This window comes from Ciconia boyciana, chromosome 5, assembly GCF_034638445.1.
Source record: "Ciconia boyciana chromosome 5, ASM3463844v1, whole genome shotgun sequence".
Classification (NCBI taxonomy): Eukaryota; Metazoa; Chordata; class Aves; order Ciconiiformes; family Ciconiidae; genus Ciconia; species Ciconia boyciana.
In genome coordinates this window covers 41,217,435-41,239,460 of record NC_132938.1, presented here as the reverse complement: position 1 = coordinate 41,239,460, position 22,026 = coordinate 41,217,435, and the positions used below count along the sequence as shown (strand labels likewise).

The following is a 22,026-nucleotide window of genomic DNA, read 5'->3' as shown; positions in this document are numbered from 1 at the left end:
TAACTATAGTAGGCTATTTGTTTTATTGAATTTTTTTATCACCCCATAGGGAATGAGAGTATTTGGTCATACAGTTATGTGTCTGTTATCTATCATTCCTCTCTCTTTCTATCCACACCCCCGCCCCCCCCCCCCGCAAAAAAAGAAAAAGTTATCAGGCACTGAGTTATCAGGTGTTCAGGTGCTAGTGGAATAGTATTAGTAGTTTCATATTTCAGCATAGCATCCTTGGTACACCAACCTAAAAAGGAATGCTATAGAGCATATGTCACTTCATTTTCCATTTTGTTTCTTGGGTAAATGAAAAACATCCCTGGCCTTTATTCTACAAAATATTATGTTTGCCTTATGCATTTGAATGCTTTATGCATTCAAAATACTTTGACTTCTTAATCTTGATATAATTTGTTAAATAGGTTGCTTGCAACAGGCTAATTAAAAGCCCTTAGCAATTTTACCTTTTATTATTTTAATTTTTATGTAATACCGTGGAAAATAAAAGTTAGACTTAAGGCTAACTCCACAACTGGAAGATAAAATGGAAAACTAAGCAGAAAATGGTTATTTTCTGAACCAGATGAGTTCTGCACAATGCAGTATAGCACTAAACTTGTTACTGCCATGGGACAGAAGTAAAAACATAATATTAACATTTTGATTTTGCAGTTTCTACAATGAGTTTTCCCCTTGTAACATATGCTTTCCTGGTTTATCATAGCCAGAATTATTATTATCTTTTTTTTACTTCAGAAAATGTCACAAAAAATGAAGGATGATTTTGGGTTTTGTTATACCGATACAAAAGTAGTAAAATGTGTGGACTCGATGGATACAGATTGTCATAGTTGTCTTCCCTCTCAAGTTTGCTTTCTCATTCTCATTGCTGTACATGAAAAGCTACTATGGTACAGAGCACATTAATAGCTTTGATTTTTACTGGTGAGATTTCCTAAAGTTGCTATCACAGTCTCTGAAAAACATGCAACTTGACATGCTTTTTATTCTCTCCTTGATTTGTATAATTAGACAGGATGCCCTGTGGCATATTAGTACTTTGTGGTAATAACATCTTTTCATTTTAAATTTGTTCACTGGCCCTAAGCACTATGGCTGCACTTTAGGTAACATAATTACTTTGGGTAAATTGATGGAGTTTCCTAAGTTTTCCTTTGCGTATCTGAAAAATTCAGACTGGATCAAAAGCTATTCAGCTAATTATTTCAATATGCCTCTGATTAAATTTCCCTAGTATAGAAACTCAAACATTTAAATTTAAGTAAGCCCCTCAAATTGGTAAGTCATTTTCCATGCAGATTACCAATGTCATTGCAAAATCAAAGTAGTAGAAGACCCTTGAAATTTACACTGACATATGAGAAATGTAAATATAGTTTGTGTAATCTGAAGGATTCCCCTGTATTTCCTCATGCTTAATAGCTGGAATTCCATGATTAGTGAGATTATTTATGGTGAGGCCTCGTCTGTAGTCGTGCATGTTCAGAAAAAGAATATATAGAAGAAGGTGCAGAAAAGGATGATATAGGTCTGGACAGGATAGCCAGTGCTGTGAGAGCAGACAGGAAAAGTTTGATTTCTTTAAACCAGTGATACAAAGGACTTGAATTATGACTTGATTGATGACTTGATTGCCATCCATAAATATATTGAGGGTAAATATTAGAGGGAGAAAACATTTTAAATCTAAGGACAAGAACATCCTTAATTATCAATAAAATTAGGCTGGACTGAATTGCCTCATCCTTTTGCTTATCATGCTAATAAACATTGGTGATCTTTTCACTAGCATGATTTATTATTGCAAATAAGGGGACTTTTATTTTTTATTACATCTTTGCATTATTACAGGTCTAAACAGCAGCAAGGATAGTGCATATATCTATGCTGTATGGCAGTTCAATTAAGGAGTGAAAAAAAATTGCAACAGACTCCATGCTCCACCGTTAACTGTAACTCATTAATCTGTCAGAGATGTACCATAGCAGCTAAAGAGAAATTAACTGTGATTTAAATTGATCGTTGAGTACTTAACTTTAATTGACACATCAAAGCTGTGTCAGAGTAACAAGATTTGACTAATGCCAAACATCCCTAAGAACATGCTTTTCTGTACTGAATAGCTGTAAGATGTTCATTACAAGAAGCAACATAGATACACTGTTGATTATGATAAAGAGTTTGTCTGACTCACAGAATCCTTCCTCATGATCTGCCCCTGGATAATTCCATAAGTGGAAGCTCTCTTTCCAGAACTGATTTTGGCAGTGGGTAAAACTAAGGGTGACCTTATTGTTCTCACTCTGGAATTACAGAACCCATAGAGACGCTGGGAGCGACTGCAGTACTGCACCACTCCCACAGTAAGAAGCAACTTTGTGAATTTTCTGGAACCACAGGATTCCTCGCTCGGAAAGGAATGTCTTCATCGATGGGCCTTAGGAGAAAGCCTTCCTCTTGCAATTTTTTTTTCTACTCCTGTGGCTCTTGCAGTTTTGCTGTATAAGGGCAAGTATGAAGTTCCATACACGAAGACACGGAAAACTTTCCTGTCTAGTCCTGCCTTGACTTGGTTGGCTAAGCACTTCATTGGTGATTAGGATCTCTAGATTTGAGCCCTTGCAGGCTGAGGATGAGCAGTAAGGCCTGTTCAGTTCCTGGATAAAAGCTCTAATCCTAGACCAGTTGAAAATGGTGGCTGTTCTTACCCCCTCCATTAAGTAGGACAGGCCAGATGGTTTGGGGATTTGGGTGAGGGCTAACTTACCTCTGATAGCAGGAAGCTTTAGGAAATTATTTGAGCTATTCAGAGAAGTCTGTTGATGGATTTTGGATGAAGAGCTCTCTCTTTCTTTGTCCATGGATGTATAAAAGCAGATTTTAGGGTGTTCGTTAATATTTTTAATCTTTCTGGGTTTCTTGTTTGTTTGTTTGGTTTGGTTTTTTGTTTGTTTTTGTTTATTTTTCTTACGCTTCTGAACTACTAAGTATCCAGGTGGGTGTCCTGTCAATAGTTTTGTTAAAGTTTTATTTAAATTTTGCGTAATTCCTTTGCAGAGTTTGACTCAAATAACCACACAGCAATACTCAGACTGAAGCCAATAGAACTAGAACTTACTTGGCAAAGAACTACCTAAAACCAGGACTTCAAAATTGCTACCGGTAATATCAGATGTCTGAGATTCCCTGACAAAATCAAACTTCAGAGTTCAGCAAATAAGTATACACACTAGTTGTGCGCCAAATGCTCTTCCTAGGTGTGACATCTGCTTTTATAACCTTGGATTCTGAAGTGGTATGGCCTCTGCTAACATTCTGCCTGGGACGGATGAATGTCGCTTGCTTTCTTTTCTTCTGGGTTGAGTAGTAGCTCATTCACCATCACTGCTAACGGTTTGGAGGATGAGAACTGTTCTGTCACTACTCCAGTTCAGTCTTTCCTTTACTGAAAGTATGGGGTCACTTAGAGGATGTTTATTAGCACAGAGCTGACAGTCTTTGTCATTCAACCCATAGCTAAAAGAAGAATATAGTCAGTAGTTTCTATGAGGACTCCTTGATTTTTAGCTTCTGACTCCCTTGTCTTCATTACAAAACATTCAAAATCTCTTGAATTCAAGTGTGCTGCAAAATCAACTTATTTTCCTTAGGTTTTAGGATGGAAATATTGCAAAATGGACAGGTTTAGCTAATTAGAGTGTTGGGTTTTTTTCTGGTTTATTATCAGTAGCAATGGCTGGATTTTAGTTTCTGTGCTCACAAATAATCGTCATATCACAAGTCAAAGCTAGTTAATATCTAGGATGTTTACTCCTAAAAAAATTAATTAAACACAGTACTGACACACTGTATAATAACTTTTGTCACAGCTCTTACTGCATGTCCTAGAATATTTATTAATTGCAGACTGAATATACTACTTCCATTCTTAATGGAAGTTGTGTGTTCCCAACTCCTAATGCATCACACTAAAATCACATTTTGCAAGTTTTTCAATGTAATTGCTTTTTTAAGCTTTAGCTCAGGGGCTTTTAAAATGTTTTCACTTTCAAGCAGTAGTATAAGGGATTAGATGAAAATGGACATGACAATTACATGAACAAACATCATGCACTAAGCCTCTGTCTTCGTTGATCTTTGCCATGTTCTCAGTTGACAAAAGATTCTGGTTTTTTTTCTGCAGATAAATTATGCGTCCCTGAAGATGCTTTTGCTCTAACAGCAGAAGGTATTTCTTGTTAAGTGAATAGATGAGTTTTTCTGAGATTATTCATCTGGTCAGATGAATGTTTGGTGCTATATATTCCATGTTGTTATTAATACATTTTATATGTTAGCACTTACTTAGAATATGACTAGTTTCAATGAATGACTGAATGGGCTAATAGTAGAAATCTTTATTGAAAACATGTATTTGAAATAATCCTCTGTTTCATCTTCTCAGGGAAATAGAACCTAATTAGATCAAATAGGAATTTGGGAATTCCATACTAACTTTCCCTGCAGCCTTTCTTCTGTTGGTAGGTAAATATGACATTGTCTACAATAGGGTAAATAGGGTAAAATAAAAGGTAAAGCTGAACTAGTTCAAGTCCAGAAGCAGGGCCTGCTAACCCCAGCAGCTTAAACACCTGCTAAAATGGGCTGTGGGAAGGGATGTATCTCTAACTTTAAACAAACTTGATTAGATATGAGTTGTCTTTAAATCTACTGATAGGCATGAAGTATACCAAGAAGTCTGTCAGGAAAATCATGTTGTTTTAGAGGTTCTACACTGATGCTATGGAAACACATAAAAGTTAATGTGAATTTAACTGTACCAGTACTGAGGAGAAAGAGAACAATTTGCTTGTCTACACAGAGATATCTAGTGGCATTTGAAAAGCCCTAAGATATTCTGCCTTTTGGCTGCTGGTTCAAAAAGATGCACGTCTCCCACAATCCTACGATATGTCTACCAGCCTAGATAACCCAGGGACTTTTAGGGATTACTAAGGCCATCTCTAAAAACCCTAAATACACTTAGGCAACTAAATAAAACTTGAACAGGCACAAACTCCATTCAGTACCCATTTGCCAACCTGCTCCTTTCATGAAGAAATTAACTTTGTGAACCAGTGCATGTGGGTCTAGACAAGTAGCAAGGGAGAAAGAAGAAATGTCAAGTTCATGGGCTTCCACTAGGTCCATGATGAAGGGGGTGGAAGTAGAGGATACTCATTGAAAAGCCAATCCTAACCTTATTTTGATAGATCTCAAAAACTGGGGTTTGTAATAGTACAGTCATATCAGAACAGTAGTCACAGGCACAAATCTGAAACATTTTCCCTACATTTTGCTAAGCTGGGAAACAAGTCTTGTTACACTGTAAGGTCTAGTATAAATATTTAAAAATTGCAGTAAAATTATCCAAAATGAATGAAAGACTTAACCAGTGTAAAGTATAAACATATACTTTGAAAAGTGTTGTGTTATATATATGTATTATATATTTTATACAATATACATTATATCAAGGCATTTACATTATGTATTTTATATATTCAGTTTTCTGAAACTGTTGAGTAGCCAGTTTCATAATGTTCACAAAAATAGGGAAAAATATATTGCAAAACAGGGGACTAATAAAGACTGACTAGAAACATCAAATTTTCAGTATTCTATCCCTTCAATCCTACTAGGAGTCAAGTAGCTAAACCCTCATTCAATTTAAATCTGTAAAAGAAGATAGAGCAGCTAAAAAGAAGATCATGAGAGATCCCACATATTGTAGCACACAATGTTTGTAGATGGAAAACAGATTAGAAATCTTCTTTAACTAATCCTGTTATGAAAAAGAAATCTACTGACTGAAAGATCAGGCAATGTAAAGACTGCTTATTTTTTAAAGCAAGGGAATAAATTCAGATTATTTTTTTATCATTAAAAACAGGTAAAGAGGAAATAGTAAATACATACTTTTTCTGTTATGTGTATTCAATATACTTGGTTTTAATTCACCTTCAATATCTTCATGATTGTGATAAATTGTTTGATCAATATCTGTTCACACTGGCTCACAGTCTCCAACAAGAAATGCCTTGAGGAGGTAGCTGGCTGTTTTTTTCTGGGAAAGAAAGATATGGGATTAAATTTGCCTCTAGGGTTTGATAATGTTTTATAGAGGCTTGCAAGTTGGGACCTTTCTGAACTGTGGAGAAGGCTGCAGCTAAAGGGAGCTGATTTTTGTTGGCTTCCCTGTGACTTCCCTGGATGAAGTTGTTGAGAAAGTAAAAGCCTCTGCAAGCTGGAGCACTAGAAGCAGAGGAGCAGAGAAGCCTGTGAGCTGGGATTACCTGCAATTTGGAGAGAGGGAGGAAGGTGACAATCTATAGATCCCTTTCTAGAGACACCTGTCTGGTGAATATAGATGGCAGGGTAGCGCTTCCTGGGTAAGGTGGTTAACTAGCTGAAGGGACAAAGGAAAGTGCTTTGGGACTGAGAGAAGGTACAGAACCCAATTCGTGTGCTGTAGGAGATGACTGGGCCTGCTGATGACTATGTGATAAGTGAGACAGATTCTGAAGTCATAAGGGTTATTTTGTGCTATTGAAGAAACCAAACTATTTGAGAGATGCTGAGTTTTACTATTGTGTAAATTGGTGTGAGAATCTAGAATAATTTGGCCGGGGGGGGGGGGGGGGGGTTTGAAGAGATCTGGCACCATCATTGTAATGCCAGCAATGACACAGGGACGGGCAAGTCAGTAAAAATGCATATCAGCACACACTTTGCTGTCATCATTTTGGCTTTTAAAGAACATTAAAGCCTGAATTACAGTCTCATAATACCTCTTATTCTACCAGCTGTTAATGACCATATTTGATAGCATGCTGCGTATTCTCTTTGGAAAAGGAAAAAGGCTATGTAGAAAACAGATTCTTACAAACTCTTTCAATAAATTGTATAATTTTACTGTTTAATTTTAATGCATTATAAAATGGCCTCAACTTTTTTGGATATGACTTAGGATATGTCTTTGCAGTGTGGGTATGATGTATAAAAAATCTGAGCACGCAGCTCTTTCATGCTGAGTGATTACTTTGGCTATTGTAATTAAAAATGCACACCCAGAGTGCATGAAGTACCAAGTATTCAGAATAGAATGAAGACATGAGAGCAGAACTAAATTTTTAAATGATGCCAAAATAACTCAAACTTATGCAAGGAAAGAATTTAAAGGTTAGTGCTCGTCACCTTTGTTGCTAAACTGAAAATATTTTCTTAATTCAGGTTCATTTAATAGTTATTCTGAAGTTGACTGTAGCTGTTGTTTCTTTAAATGAAGTGTTAGTAAATTGCAGGTTCCTGCAAAAATGAGGGAGAAAGGCTATATTCTTACAGTGATAGGTGGGGTTTTATGGACTTAACTCCTATTAGTGTTAATGGGAGTTAAGAACAAAATCCCCGTATATAATGATGAGATTAATTTCCTTTGCTTAAATACACATCATGAGGCAGCTACACTAAAGATATTTGAAAAATTATTTCTTTTGGCCTAGTAATTTAATTTTTTTTTACAATGTCTTTACATTGGTGTCTGTGTCCTTTTAAATTAAAGAAATATCATGAGTGTTACATAATCATAACCTCAATGGAATTAATCTTCTTGTAGGATTGCAACAAAATATGAAACTTTATAAACAGTATACCTCATACAATGTGAACAGAGCTGTGTAGTGATGCCACAATCTTATTTTCACAGATCCTCAGATTTTCTATAATAGTGACTGAGTAGATCTCAGCTTGCAAATTAGATATCTTCACAGCTTTTTCTGGGTAATGCTGTAATTGCTGTAGCAGGATAGACTTTTAGCAACAGCTAACCTGGTAGCTGCTATTCAGACAGATTGAAAAGACTAATATAAAAATGTAAAAGTAAGTAAGAAAATGCTGGAGGATATGGGAGTAATGCCATAGGCTTTCATAGTGCTGTGCTCTATAAGTCATGGCTTTTCCTGTAAGTGAAAAAGAGCAGTCAGAGAAAGAAGATTCAATGGAAGCAAGCATAGGTAAGAGGTAATAAGAAGCATGAACTTTCCTTCAGCTTTTCTAGAGCAAGATCAGATGGATGTAGGTAAACACAGGATGCAAAAATTTGGCTAAAGGCTATGTCTCCCTTGGAATGAGGAGATAAAGATTCTGGAAGAACCTTTCGTAAGGGCTGGCATGTAAAGAAACCATTTGGGTTTTAGACAGCATTAGAACAGCTGATGAATAAGATTATAATGGAAAATTGTCTGCAGTAGCAAGGGCTTGCACTGATGATGTAAGAGGTCCCTTCCAGTCTTCTATTCCTAATAACTGCAATATGTGGCTATGAAGGAATGAAAAATTTGGTGTCTTTAAATTGAGCTGTTCGGCTTTCTGTACTGTACAAAGTGTTTTGTAAAATCTTTAAGAATGTTTGTTAAAACAGACCAGAGAGAATGAGAAAACTATTTTCTACAGGATGTCTGGAAGAGCTAATTATAACACCTATCCTAGTACATATTTGTCTACTTTAGATAGAACAGTTACTCCTAGGCTTAGAGTACTAAGGCCACTGCAGGCCTGGATTCAGTCTTTTCTTCAAATGAGGTAAAAAATATTTGAAACTAGGTTTCCCTTATTGTAAGAATTTAAGAAAACATTGCCCAGCATACAAGTGTAAGACTACCACTGCTGCCTGTTCCCTAGACCTATGAAACAATCTCTGACTGACGTGTTCTACAATGTTTACAGAATTGGGACCTGAAGTTGGTATAGATAGTTGTATACCTGACTTGACATTTCTCCCAGGACTACGAAGTCAAAGCAGAAGATACTGTACACATCTGGTGGTAGCTGCAGAGAGATTTTGTGGATGCCCAGCTCAAACAAGTGGATACAGCCACTCAGCTTTCAGCACTAGGCCTGAGGTAGTAGAGTATTTTCCATGTTTCGTGTGACAGCTGGGACTATAAACTACTAGTTGTTTTTCATGAAGAATCTTGGAGATCTTATTCAACATTTAACATTTTGTTGTTGCTGTTGTTCATTAATGAAAATGTTTGTGGATTTATGTATTGACAAAGAGTACTAAAGTGTTTAAGCATCATGTCTTAGTCTTTTGTTAAACTGAATTACAAAAATCTGCTAAAAATTAGGAAGTGAAGGCTGTCAGTGTTTGCTTTTTAAAAATCCATATGCAGTTCTCTTTAATTTAATTTGTAGGTATGGAATTGCATCTTCAGGCACCACAAAAACAGGATCAGCAAAGAGCAGTCTGCTTTGAAATGAGAAAACCTGTTGTCAGCCTCCGCTGCAGCTTTTCTACATGAGTGCAGAGTTCCTGTCTTCTGCATGTGCCATAGTCTAGAAACCATGTTCTTGCATGTTGGGAAGCTTGAGGGATTACCTCTTGTCTGTTGGCAATCTGTAATAAAAGTTATGTCTGGAAACCTTGACAGCACCACACAGGTCTGAAATTAGTCATAAGTGACCCTTATAGATGTGTATTAAGATCCAGATGATCTGTTTATATCTGTAGGGAAAGTTAAATGAAACCAGCAGTCTTTATTTCTGACTTAGATATTTATTCTCCATATTGCATAAAGATCCCATTGAATTTCAGCTCCAAGTTCCAGAATACATTACAGAACTTGGCTGTGACTCAGCTACCAAGCCTTACTGGGATAAATACAAAACCTATTCCAATTTACCTTCTTCCAAAAAATTTTGAAATAAATTATGGGCCACAACCATAAAAATGAATCCAGTTTACAAATCAGAACAACTGAAATGGAATCTTAGTATTTCATTGTGGAAGCCTTCTGGTATATTATATTTCTAGATTCTGCTTTAAAGGCATCTCCTTTTGTAAGGAGACCACACCTTTATTCTGTTTGTGCCCATTACATGGCTGCTGTCAGTGAAAACTGTCAGTTTGAACTTCTGGTTTACTGTAGATACTTGTTATATTTTCAGACCTATGACTTGTTCATGCACAGAATATAGTCCTTTTTGGCTCTTGCATCCCTTTTAAATTTCCATTAATACTGCAAATGCACACTAACAACTGAGTTGGATCCTCTATGACAGTACTTTCATCTAAAGCTATCAAAAATGTCCGAAACTTTTTCAAGCCGCTTTTCATCATTACATTATCACTTTTTCTAGACTGTAACTTCATGGTCAATCTAGAGATGTAGACTGCATGAAATAATTTCCTTTCATAAAGGAAGTTTCAATTCTTCATAAATCATTGAAAGGATATCTAGAAATGGCAGGTTTTGAGACATGAAAACAAGACCTTGTTGTTTTTACAGTATTTTCTCAGACAAATGCACTCTATTAGGTAAGATGGCACTATATCTCCAGAGCTTTCAGCAGAGTTGGGCCTCAGGATGCTATCTAAAATAAACCTGAGACTTGGTCTTGAGTTGGTCTTAAACCTGAGTTGGCTTGTTGCTGTTTTACATTGACAAACAAGATTAACCTAAAGTTTAATTATTTGTTCATTTTTTACTAACATGTCTCTATTCATAGTTTATATTTCTGTTTTTCTGTATATCCGTGTTGAATATACTGTCTTTCAAACATATGAAATGTGTGGAAACCTTCCCTGTAACTGAGCCTCTTTTTCAAATAACATAATCACATGCTCTTAACCAAGGAATGAACACTACTGCTCCCTAATAACTCACTGGAGAGTTGCTTCTGAAAAAAGTTTAAAAAACACTGGCTTGAGGGGCCAGGAAAAGCAGCCTGCCACCAGCTTCCGCAAAGGCCATCAAATCCAGCAAAGGCAAAGCTTCTGGTGTTTTTTAAAAATCAATTTAATCAGCTATTTTTGCTAGTCCAAACCTAAACCAAACATAATAGTCAAAACTATTTTTTTCAGTGCAAAGTCCATTTGCTGCCCAAATTCCTGGAATTTAATTCTGGAATGATCCAATTCAAACACTGTCTATTATTTTTTGCTAAATCATTTATAAATCATCAAAGGAATCAAAAAGGAAAAAATTACACTTCCTTTACTTTTTCAGAGTCATAAAAGAAGTCCAAAAGGCTGGAGTGATTTCCTGAGAAAAAACTCCAGTATAGATGCCAGGAAAGAATACAGGAATATTCTCATTTTGTAACACAGAAAGAGAAGGTTAAGAAGAAGTATAGAATAGTACAATCATCCTTATAAGCTCCCCAGAGGCCAGGAGATAAACACAGTGAGATCATTTCTCCTCATTTCTGACTTGTGTAACGATGATTTTCAGTGTTAGTAGAGAACCAGATTTCCCCAGATTTGGAAATTCAGCTATTGGTACCTGATGACCATTATGTGCAGTATCATCTGTACTAGCCTCTTCTATGCATAGCGTCACCCAACCTATCCATCTGCTGCACCATCTATTACAGTTTATCAGCAAACCAGATACTTGACCCTCATGTTTTTATGCACAGCTCCAATTGGTCTCATTCTTAATAGACACCTGAAAACACCTCTTCTCCTCAACACCCATTAGTGATACGCAATATGCACCCTGGATCAGCTTCTCTTGGTTTCAGCTGGGATAGAGCTAATTTTCTTCCTAGTAGCTGCTATAGTGCTGTGTTTTGGATTTAGGATGAAAATAATGCTGATAACACACTGATGTTTGAGTTGTTGCTAAGTAGTGCTTACACCAGTCAAGGACTTTTCAGCTTCCCATGCTCTGCCAGGTGCACAAGAAGCTGGGAGGGGGCACAGCCAGGACAGCTGACCCCAACTGGCCAAAGGGCTATTCCATACCATATGCCATCACGCTCAGTATAGAAACTGGGGGGAGTTGGCCGGGGGCAGCGATCACTGCTCGGGGACGGGCTGGGCATTGGTTGGCGGGTGGTGAATGTTGCATCACTTGTCTTTTTCCTGGGTTTTGTTCCTCTCTCGCTCTCTTGTTGTTTTCCTTTTCATGACAATTTATTTTTTTTTCCAATTATTAAACTGTTCTTATCTCGACCCATGAGTTTTCTTACTTTTGCTCTTCAGATTCTCTCCCCCATCCCACTGGGGGGGGGAGGGTGAGCGAGCGGCTCTGTGGTGCTTAGTTGCCGACTGAAGCTAAACCACGACACAGCTGTTGCAAGCAGTTGGTATCATGCCACACCTTGTAACTCAGTGAGACAGACGGGAGTTGGCTGTGTTACCTTTACCTAACATTTCCTTGCCCCTCTCTGCTTCATCATGCCGTTGTGCTGTTACCATACCAGCCAGCGTCTTACCTGATATCTTCCACCACGCAGTATCTGAATTCCAAGATTCCCTTCTAAAAAGTTATCCTAGACTAAAAGTTTCAGAGCAGAACTGCACAAAACAATATTTTCCATTACTGCTTATAAACCAAACTGATATAGGTCTTTTTTTTTTTTTTTAATTTGAAAACAAATGATGCTATTTGTTTGCTAATTCATATGCTGTATGCATCACAATGTGCTTTTTCAAGCACACTTTGGTTGCATCCTGTAGAATTTCTGCACAATATGGAAAAGAGCTGCTGTATCTGAGGAGGGTGATATGATGCCGTCTGCTTAGAATGCAGGTTCAGCAGGGGGATTTGCATGGATTAATCTGGTCACGTAACAAACTGGACAGCTGCAGACCCACTAGAATTTGAAAAACCTCTGTCTACTCCTGACTCTGTGACCCAGGCTCAGGGTGGCAGAGGCAAGTTTATTATAAAATAAAGGTTGTTAAATAATCCGCCTTCCAAACTCATACAAGAACAATCTGTTGACTTCTCTGTGCCTTGATAGAAGGGAGTTGATTGTCAAATAGGGAAAAATAAATATTTTTTTTGTAATTTTGGAAGTGTAAAGTGGCCTTGACTGCATGTTCACTCATCTGAGATAAAAATTGTTCAATGTAGATATTTCTGCCCCTCGCTTCAGTATTAACACATTGCTATATTCATTACACAGAATTTTTCAGCATATTTTCACCAAAGGCAGGCATATATTTCCTTGTATTTGAGACAATCAACTAAATGATTCATTTAGGAAAAATATTTGGTGAAACTCTTTAGCATTAAGCTTTGCAATGTATACAAGTGAACACTCCTTTCAAGTACTCTATTTAAAGACTACCTAGAATAGGTAGAATAGAACATAAACAGAAATGCTCACTTGAAGAAAGATGAAGCTAATAAAATTAAAGAGCTATGACTTGTGAAAGGAGGGTAATTACAATGGCTTAAAAATGGGTTGATGTATGTTAAAAGCATATTTTATTTGTAGATGTAAGATAATCTCATTAGTGCTGGGAGCACAGCAAGATCTATCACCTGCTTCCTAAGAACATTCAGGATAAAAAGTTCTTTTCAGACTGAGTCCAAAAATACCCATCAGCAAAAATGTGGCAGAAACAAATAACAGACATATGCTTTTTAATGTGTTAACTGTGTGCACTATTGTCATTTGCCATTAGGTCTCTCAGTGAGTGTCCCTTTCAATGCACTTTTAGCACATGTATTATGCTAAGCATATTAATACATACTTAGTAAATATTGCTGTAAATTTGCATTAAGATCAAAGTGTTGTTCCTGACCTTTAAAACTCAGAAAAACTTAAGGAAGTTGGTCTCGAATTTACTAGAATAAAAGGAGGTTTTTTGGTATGGCCTGCTATCTGCCCTATAACCTAAGTATTCTGTAGCTTTTGCTTCATGTATTCAGTATTTTGTCTCTGAACATTTGTAGCTGAAAATGTTGGCACTGATGTTATTCTCACCCTGTAAGACTGAATAATGTCTTCTTCTCTTTTGTTGGTAACTGACAACAATATATATGACACTGCTCTTAACAATCAGGAAATCTCTTAGCATTAGGACACACAGTGCAAATACAAGCTGAGCACAGCTTGAGCTACAAAAATAAACTTTTGAGAATGTTGTGATAAAACCTGAAATTTAAGTTCCAGTGCACCAATAAGAAAATTATTTGGTTTCCTGTAGGATATGGTTCCTATATTGCCAATATACATTTAACCTTACATGACCAAGCAATCTGATTGATTTCTCAGATTTTTAAGGTTAAGTGTGCTTAGGTACATCGCTATTTATCTCAAATAAAAAACTTCAGATGTTAATTTATGTTAATTATGTTATGTTAATTTCATATAATGAAATAACCATTTTATTCTGGGCTTTCCTATTTTTTTAATCTCCTGCTATTCTTTAATATTTCTAAATCCTTATATGAAAAAAAGAATAGTAGCAACATGTGAAAAATGAAAGACTGGACCTAGGTTTTCCTTTATGTGTGCAAAGCAGTAAGAGTTTTACTTGGCTAGAGGATGACTGTGAAATCCTCCCTTTGTGAATATCATTGAGACATATACAGATCTGGTACTACCTTTCGGCTCAGTAACATAGAAAGATTGGCAAGGCTGGACCCTAAGTGGTGCCAATGATGAAAGTTTGTTTAAGGGAGTTTTTAATTATGTGGTTTACTTTTTTTTCTGCCTCCTCAGAGCATACATGACATAAATTAAGTTCCTTATATGATCACTTAAAGTTACCTAGGTTTAACTAGAATCACAACTTCCTAGCAAGAGGTGGCATGCCTTTTCCCTACTATGAACCATCTGACCTGTCTTCTGAGACAAAGAAAGGGAATAGGACATAACTGTAACCCATACTCTAAAGAAGTTGAATGTCATGTAAAAAAACAAGAAAAAAAGAAAGAAAGAACGAACCAGTTTAAAGAGTTGACAAGCTGTAAGTCAAATTAAGCTGCTTTTTTGGTTTGGCTGTCTCTCCCGACCTGTTAGACCCCACTGTACAACAGTAAACAGGCCTGGATGAGTTTAAGAGAATCCGCTTGCCCGAACGCTGATTCCTGCTGCTTGCTGTAAGTTCCCATTGCACACTGACAAACTTCTCTGCCTTATAGAGAGCTATAAAGTCTGGTAACATAAAGTTGGCACCGGGCTATTTTGCAGTTGATCTTGGTTTTTTTTTTAAACCCATTGTTTTTCTGCAACTGTTTACTGTGTTATACATAACCGAGGCAGCAGAGGGAGCTCAAAGATTTTGGTCATCAGTGAGAGAACTAGAGAACCAGAGAGACAGGGAGAAGAGAGAGCCCGACAGTGCCAAGAACCATTACAACGACAGTGAAGGATGGGGGTTGATGTACTCGGACTTCTTTAAAGCTAATAGATTATATGCGTATCCCATTATTCAGCTGGTAGTTTTCAGTACCAGTGAGACTTCAAGGTACCACTTAGTGGCCAGGTTTTATTTTGCACTTGCTGCTTACTTAAGCTCTTTTGTTTACAGTTTGGAAAAAAGTATTTATCAAGAATATAAAAGTCCTTTTTGAGTCTAATAAATTGTTCTAATGAGCCCTTCTATGTGTAAAGATTTAGAATAAATATTAAGACACAGGTACCTGAATTTTAAGGACTACAGTAAATAACATTGGTAAAATAGGGATGATTGGGAAAATGCTGAATTGCAGTGAATTTACTTTTGTTCAACAATGCAGAAAATCAGTTTGTAAAATAATGCAAGATGTTTTTAATTGTAATTTTAAGATAGAAAGATTTTCATGTTTTTCAGAAGATGTTCATCTTCAGTGTTGGGGAGAAGTAAAGCTAATAAAATACACAAAGAAAAGTCCTACCTACATGAAAGCATTTCTTCTTCTGCAAAGGAAGATTTGAGTCTCTGAGAGGTCAACAGCTGCTGACCATAAGCAAAAGTCTGTTTTGAACTGTATCAGTGAATACATTATAACCAGAATACCGGCATCATGAAGGCAGCATTTGTCCTAAGGTCAAGGTTGTGCTTGATTGTCCAGTTTTTGAATGCATATAATCGATAGAATGAAAAACCCCGTGGTTCTGACCAGGTTTGGTATTTTCTATAACATACTACCTGGAACTGTTTGTTACGGATCGGGTTGTAGTCTATCTCGACTGTTTTAATTGGCTTTCAGGGCAACACAGAACAGAATGTAATTTCATTATAAGATAGAAGTATTGTAGGAACTTACTATGTTGTACTGGAAGGAAATATTTATAATTCTCATTTTTTTGAGAGAAAGTACACTTGAGATGTGAACTCAGGCATCCTCTTCCCAAATTCAGGACAATTTTTTTACATGGTAGCAACTTCAGCTTTCTAAATATTCTTTTTTATAGTGATCTAATTGCTGGATCTTTGCACTTTACTGACTCTGTAGTCTGTCTCCTGCTTTGCACCAGATTCACCCACACAGCTGTTAAAAAGTAGCCGTGGAGCACTATTCTATTCATGTGCAATCTAAGCAATTCTAAGGCATTGCTTAATCCTCTGATGAAACCTGAATAAATCTCCTTGGATGCCATGTCAATCTGTTTGGGATTTGCAATCTGGCAAGGCATCCAAATACAAATTAAAGTAATTTTCTACCTGAAAAAAATCATCTGCCTCTCTTAGTAACATCTACCACTATGTTCCTAGGCGCGTAAAGATCAGGCAGCTGTGAATATCACTTTGGAGATAGGGGGCATAAATATTTGACTTTATGAATTTATGCTATTGATTTCCTAACTACAGGTCCTCGGCTACATCAAAGGTCTCATTTTTGCCCTTACCGGTGATTCAGAAGGATGGCTTTTGCTTAGTATTATTCCTCTATCTTCCTTTTTTTTTGGCTATACCAATTATTTTTACTCTGTGTTCTGTCATTCCAAGTACATATCCTGACCCCTGAAATTGTTGGGATTTCAGCATATTTACTATATTTGGATCTTACAAACTCCCACAGTTCTTCCTTCATCTCTCTATATTTTAACCCTCTCTGTCCCCAAATGACTATGTAACTGTTTTCGAAGGTGTTTATTTGCCTTTCTTCAAAATATGTGAGGCACTTGTATGGCGAAAGAGTGCCTATATCTCCTCTCTCATCAAATTTTAGTGAGTAAATTTGTGCTCCAAGTTATTAGCAATATGTTTCACCGGTTAAATAAGATTATCCAAGTTATTTTTGTCAGTTCACAGTTCAAGATCTAGTTTTACTATCTTTAGACTTTGACCTCTCTTTCCCCTTATTTCCTTAAAATCTCATGTCTTTTTGTACTCTACATTCTGCCTTTCTTTAATAGACAAATTATAAGTGTATGTACAAAAAATGTGCGATCCACTTATATTTACCCCACTCTTCGAATTCATAATGAATTTTGATATACCAGATCACCATCTTAGTTATTCTATTATCTCTGTGCAATAATGCAGAATCTCTATGGAAGAAGGACTTTTTAAATAAAGTATAAATCCCCATATGCACTCGATATAATGAAATTATAAAATATTATTAACAAAACAACTTAATGAATTGACATTTTTGAGGTTAGAAAGGTGGAACACTCTAGAAACTAATATTTACCTAACTGAAAATAATGAGTTCATTACAACTGTCAAATAAAACTTATGGAGAAATAAAATAAACAACCTTTGGCTTTACTTTTACTTGTGTGTTTGATGGTATAATGATGGATTTTCTGTTAGAAAAAATCAATTGCCAAATTAAATGTTCTCACTTTCTGTTCTCAGAAGTGGATTTCCTTCTTCATTTAGTTCCAGGTGAAGAGAAGCCCTAGCTAGCTTTTGAGCTCATTGAACATACTTAACTTGAACTTTAAATATTGTTTGAGGTAAAATATCTTACCATGGTTGTCTCTGCAATGGATCCAAAGCTGTTTATAAATATGTTGCATGTGACATTAACTGGAGGGCCTGCAAAAGAAAAAAACCACCAGTCCCTGTTCCAGAATCATTGCTTATTGAGTGACTGTAAAATATAAACCATTATGAAACAATGTTTATCGACTTAGGAGGAAACAATACTACATTCACAACTCATTTAATGCAAAATTAAATTGAATGATTTCTAATAATTTTCCTTTTGATTTTTCTCAAAGGTACACTACTTGACTGGCCAGTTCTACCAATAAAAAAAGAGAGAAACTTCATTATAAACTTGCGCAGATGATTCTATGCAAAAAAATCAACATCCCATTTGAAATATACAGTAAAAAATATTTTTATGTGCATTTCAGTGAACAATGTATGCTACTTCTTACAACAATTAGAGGAAAAAAATGACCTTTTTCACTGAAGGTAGCTGCTACCTTTAATGTTATCTGTCATCACTGGTAACAGAAATACATTATGGCTGCTCTTATCTCTACTGCTTACAGGAACAAATGTGGATAAGAAAGAATGACTTAGATTCTATTCTCATTTCTCTTAAATCCACAAAATGGTTAAGAATCCATTTAAACTGAATTTTCTGTTACCATGGGTCTTCAGTCAACTGTTGTTCTGTCTTATCTTGCATTTGTAAAGCATCAGTAGTGGCAGAGTAGTCATTATGATAACTGAACAATGAATCCTCTCTTCATGGAAAAGGTTTTAAATTATTTCTCTGAAAGTGTCTGTAAAAATGGCATTGTGGTAGAGCATGCTAATTTCTCCATTATTTCTTATCAATTTCAGTCTGTGTACAGCAGAAACAAGGCTTTTCCATCACAAGGTTTTTCTGTCCCCCTCCTGCACCTTGATATTCTTATATCAATAATCCAGTTCAGCACTGGAGGATGTGATTTATTTTTGCAGGTGTAAGCAGTCATTAATAATGAAAGATCTATATCTGGAATTTGAGGACTAGTCTTACAAACCCTTATGTAATATTTCTTTTTTAGGGTCGCTGAAGTAGGAAGCTGCTCTGCCACTGCTGGTGGTTTGCAACTAGCAAAATCTAATGTGACCAATGAACTTGATATTAAATACTTGAAGAATCAGAACATCCATTAAAATTCTGCAAACAGGACACAACTTGGAACGTCCAGCTTCCTTTCCTCAAGGCAATAATTGTTTTGAAGTACTGTATGGCAATTGCAACAAAACATCACTACGTGTACTTCAGTCATTGTAATACACAAGACTACACCTATGGAGCAGAATTCTCAGGTAAGGAGGTATCACTCTGCAGTCACTTTGACACTGTTTTCATGTTGCTACTTGGTTAATTATTTAGAGCTGTCGAAATATCCAATATTTCTAGAATCCAGTAAAAGCTTGACATTGACAACTTCCCTTGACATTGACAAGGGAAAAAAAAAAGCAGGGGAGATGAACAAAGGCAGAGTCACTAAAAACTGTCAGGGAGAAAATTGTACTTCCTGGCTATGTTGGATAATTTGTTTGCAAGGCAGCTTTCCTTTCAAACACTTTCATGTTGTAGTACTTGTCATCATTTCAAATTTGGTATGATACTATCTTGTTTAAAACAGTACTATGCTTTAAAGTGTAATTTTGCTGTATCAACAAACATAGTTGCTTTTATAAAGAAAAAGCCACTACAATGCTGATGCTTAATTTCAAAAGCAACATTACAAAAATACAGTTAACAGCTAGTTAAAAAGAGCATAAAAGGAGAAGCTAAAAGCAGCTTGCAAATGGTTGAGAGATTACTTAAAGATACTGTGCTGAAAGTAAAAATGAACTTCCCAAAATATGGTCAAAAAGAAGCATAAATGAAGCTCTTAAAACTGGAAGTTATATTCAAACACAGGAACTCAGACAAGTTGAACATAAAGACAGGGGAGAAAAATAGAGCTGAAACTCACTAGAGACAGAAAAGCTAACAAAGATAACTATCTGCAAGGCGTTAAAAATAGAATCCTGCCAAGACCTGGAAGGTGAAGTAAAGAGAAGATGATTAAGATATAAACGTATCCATGAGAGTGAAGAAGGTCGGAGCAGAAAAACTAAATTAAGTCTTTGTAGCAGCATTTGTCTCCGATATTGCTAGCTGTGTCAAATACTGGAGCCATTCTGGTGGAAGATTTGTATGGGGACTGTAGTAGACATTTCAGACTAAGTGAACAGGAACAAACTGACAGGCTGAGGTGATATCAAGCCAGACACTCTAAAAATCTTTGCAAAACTGTGGAAATATGAGTCACTGGGAGTCAGGTATCACCTGTGCCAGTTTTTTTATCAGTGGAAGTGTGTACCATGTCCAGCAAGTATAACTTGACTTAAAAAACAGACTCCAGGTATGACGGTGGATGACGTTGACAATGAACTTTATCCCTGTAAGCCTTACCTCTGTACCAGCCACGCTGGTAGAAATGATGAGAACTCTTACGATTAAGAGATATGCATTAATATTATTTTTGCTGAAATAACATCTCTCAGATCTACTGAAGCTCTCTGAAAGAGCTGATGAACATGTGGACAAAGGTAATCTAATTAAATAAATATTAATTTTAACTGTAATATATAATTAAACTAACTAAAATAGTTTATTTGGAGTTTCAACAACTTTTCAACATGATCTTTTGTCAAAGACTTTTAAAGGGTATTAGTCTTGATGAAGTTAGAGACAGTCCTCTTATAGGTCTTTTGCTTTAAAGTTATTTAATGTTAGGAATAAATAGCCATTTTTAAAAGTGCAAGGTGATTGCTGGTGAGTTTCCCCATGGATCTGCACCGAATCTTTGTAGTTCAATATTAATGACATAGAAAAGAATATATAGCAATATAATTTTGCTTCTGGTATAAGATTATTTAGGGTGGTTATATAAAGCTGACTGCAAGGAGGTGCAGAAAAATCACAAAAATACTGAGCTATCAAGCAATAAAATGTTTGATGAAATTCAGTGTCAGTCAAATGCCAAATAATCCTTACCATGCATTCCTACTGACGGGCTCCAAATTAATGATTTCCATGTAGGAAAGAGAGGCTAAATGAATTATGGATGGTTCTCTGGAAGCATGCTATGTAATCAATAAACATAGGAGAATGCAAAGAAATACATTAAAAAAAAGGACTACCATACAAGTAGATCATGAACTTCTGTCTTGAATGCCTCAAAATGTCTCTTCTGTCTGCCTCAAAAGGATATATTAGGGAGAAAAGCGATGTCAAGAAGGCAAACAAGGATCACAAATTCTATGAAAGGCTGCCACACAAAAAAAGCTTATGTAGAACAGGAGCTTATGTAGAACACACTGGAAAAGGGATACGGTAGGGAGCAATATGTATGTATACAAATCTGTAAAGATCAAAAGGAGGTAATCCTTTTCCTCCATATCTCAATACATAATATGGCAATAAAATCAGCAAAATAGTCACCAAATTCAAAGCAAACAAAAAATTATACTTTTAACTATTCCAAAACATGAAGATTTTATTGCCATAAAATACTGGAAAGGCCAAAAGTATAAACAGCTTCCAGAAGTCATCAGAAGAACATATTTATCTAAATTAATTTTTCAGTTAAGTCCTGGCTTAAGAAGTTCCTAAACTAATGATTGCCGAATACTGTTTGGTAATACCAGGGCAAGGAACACTTTACGCTTTCCTATGTAAATCCCCAAATTTCCGCCTTAATAGATTGTTATCAAAGGGTACAATCTGGACTATATAGATTTAAAAATATAACACCTCTTCTGTATCAGGTTAATTCTGAGCATCTTGAAGCCATGACAATTTTTACATATGGATAACATAATTATGTCCAAATTTGAAAGACAGTGAAGTATTTCCCATATTTGCAGGAAGATATATAGTCTGGGATGTGGAACAACTGAGTAAGAGAAGCACCTTGCTATAAGTTTGATGTACTGGAAATAAAAATATTTTGCAACCGGAACAAAGACTCTACAAGAGCTCTTAGTTTTCTGTTTTATTCCATGGCTAAATAAATATCAACAGTCTTCTCTACTATTTCTGTTGAACAACAACAGATATGCAGAATTCCTTATCCAAAAGCAGAGCATTCAGACAAAATACATAATTATGTGTTATTGACCAAGATTAATGATGAATAAAAGATAGTAGTTAAAAATCTTGTCTACGTAGGAATTCTATTGGAAGAACAAATTATTTAAAATGATTGAGTTCTCTTATTAGTACTCATTCTGTTCCTTTAAAACTGTTGCCAGATTAAAACTCAAAAAGGCATTAAGCCCCAGTG

At 36.0% G+C, this 22,026-nt stretch overlaps 1 protein-coding gene across 5 annotated transcripts in view; it reads right to left on the bottom strand.

Annotated features, from left to right (window-relative positions):
* Positions 1–22,026, bottom strand: part of GLRA3 (glycine receptor alpha 3) — a 97,343-nt gene that overhangs the window by 50,763 nt on the left and 24,554 nt on the right. For all 5 annotated transcript variants that reach the window (XM_072862032.1, XM_072862033.1, XM_072862034.1 and 2 more), the window contains one exon: positions 17,706–17,773. In XM_072862032.1, coding sequence (XP_072718133.1) covers positions 17,706–17,773 — 68 coding nt within the window. The remainder of the gene's footprint in view (positions 1–17,705; positions 17,774–22,026) is intronic.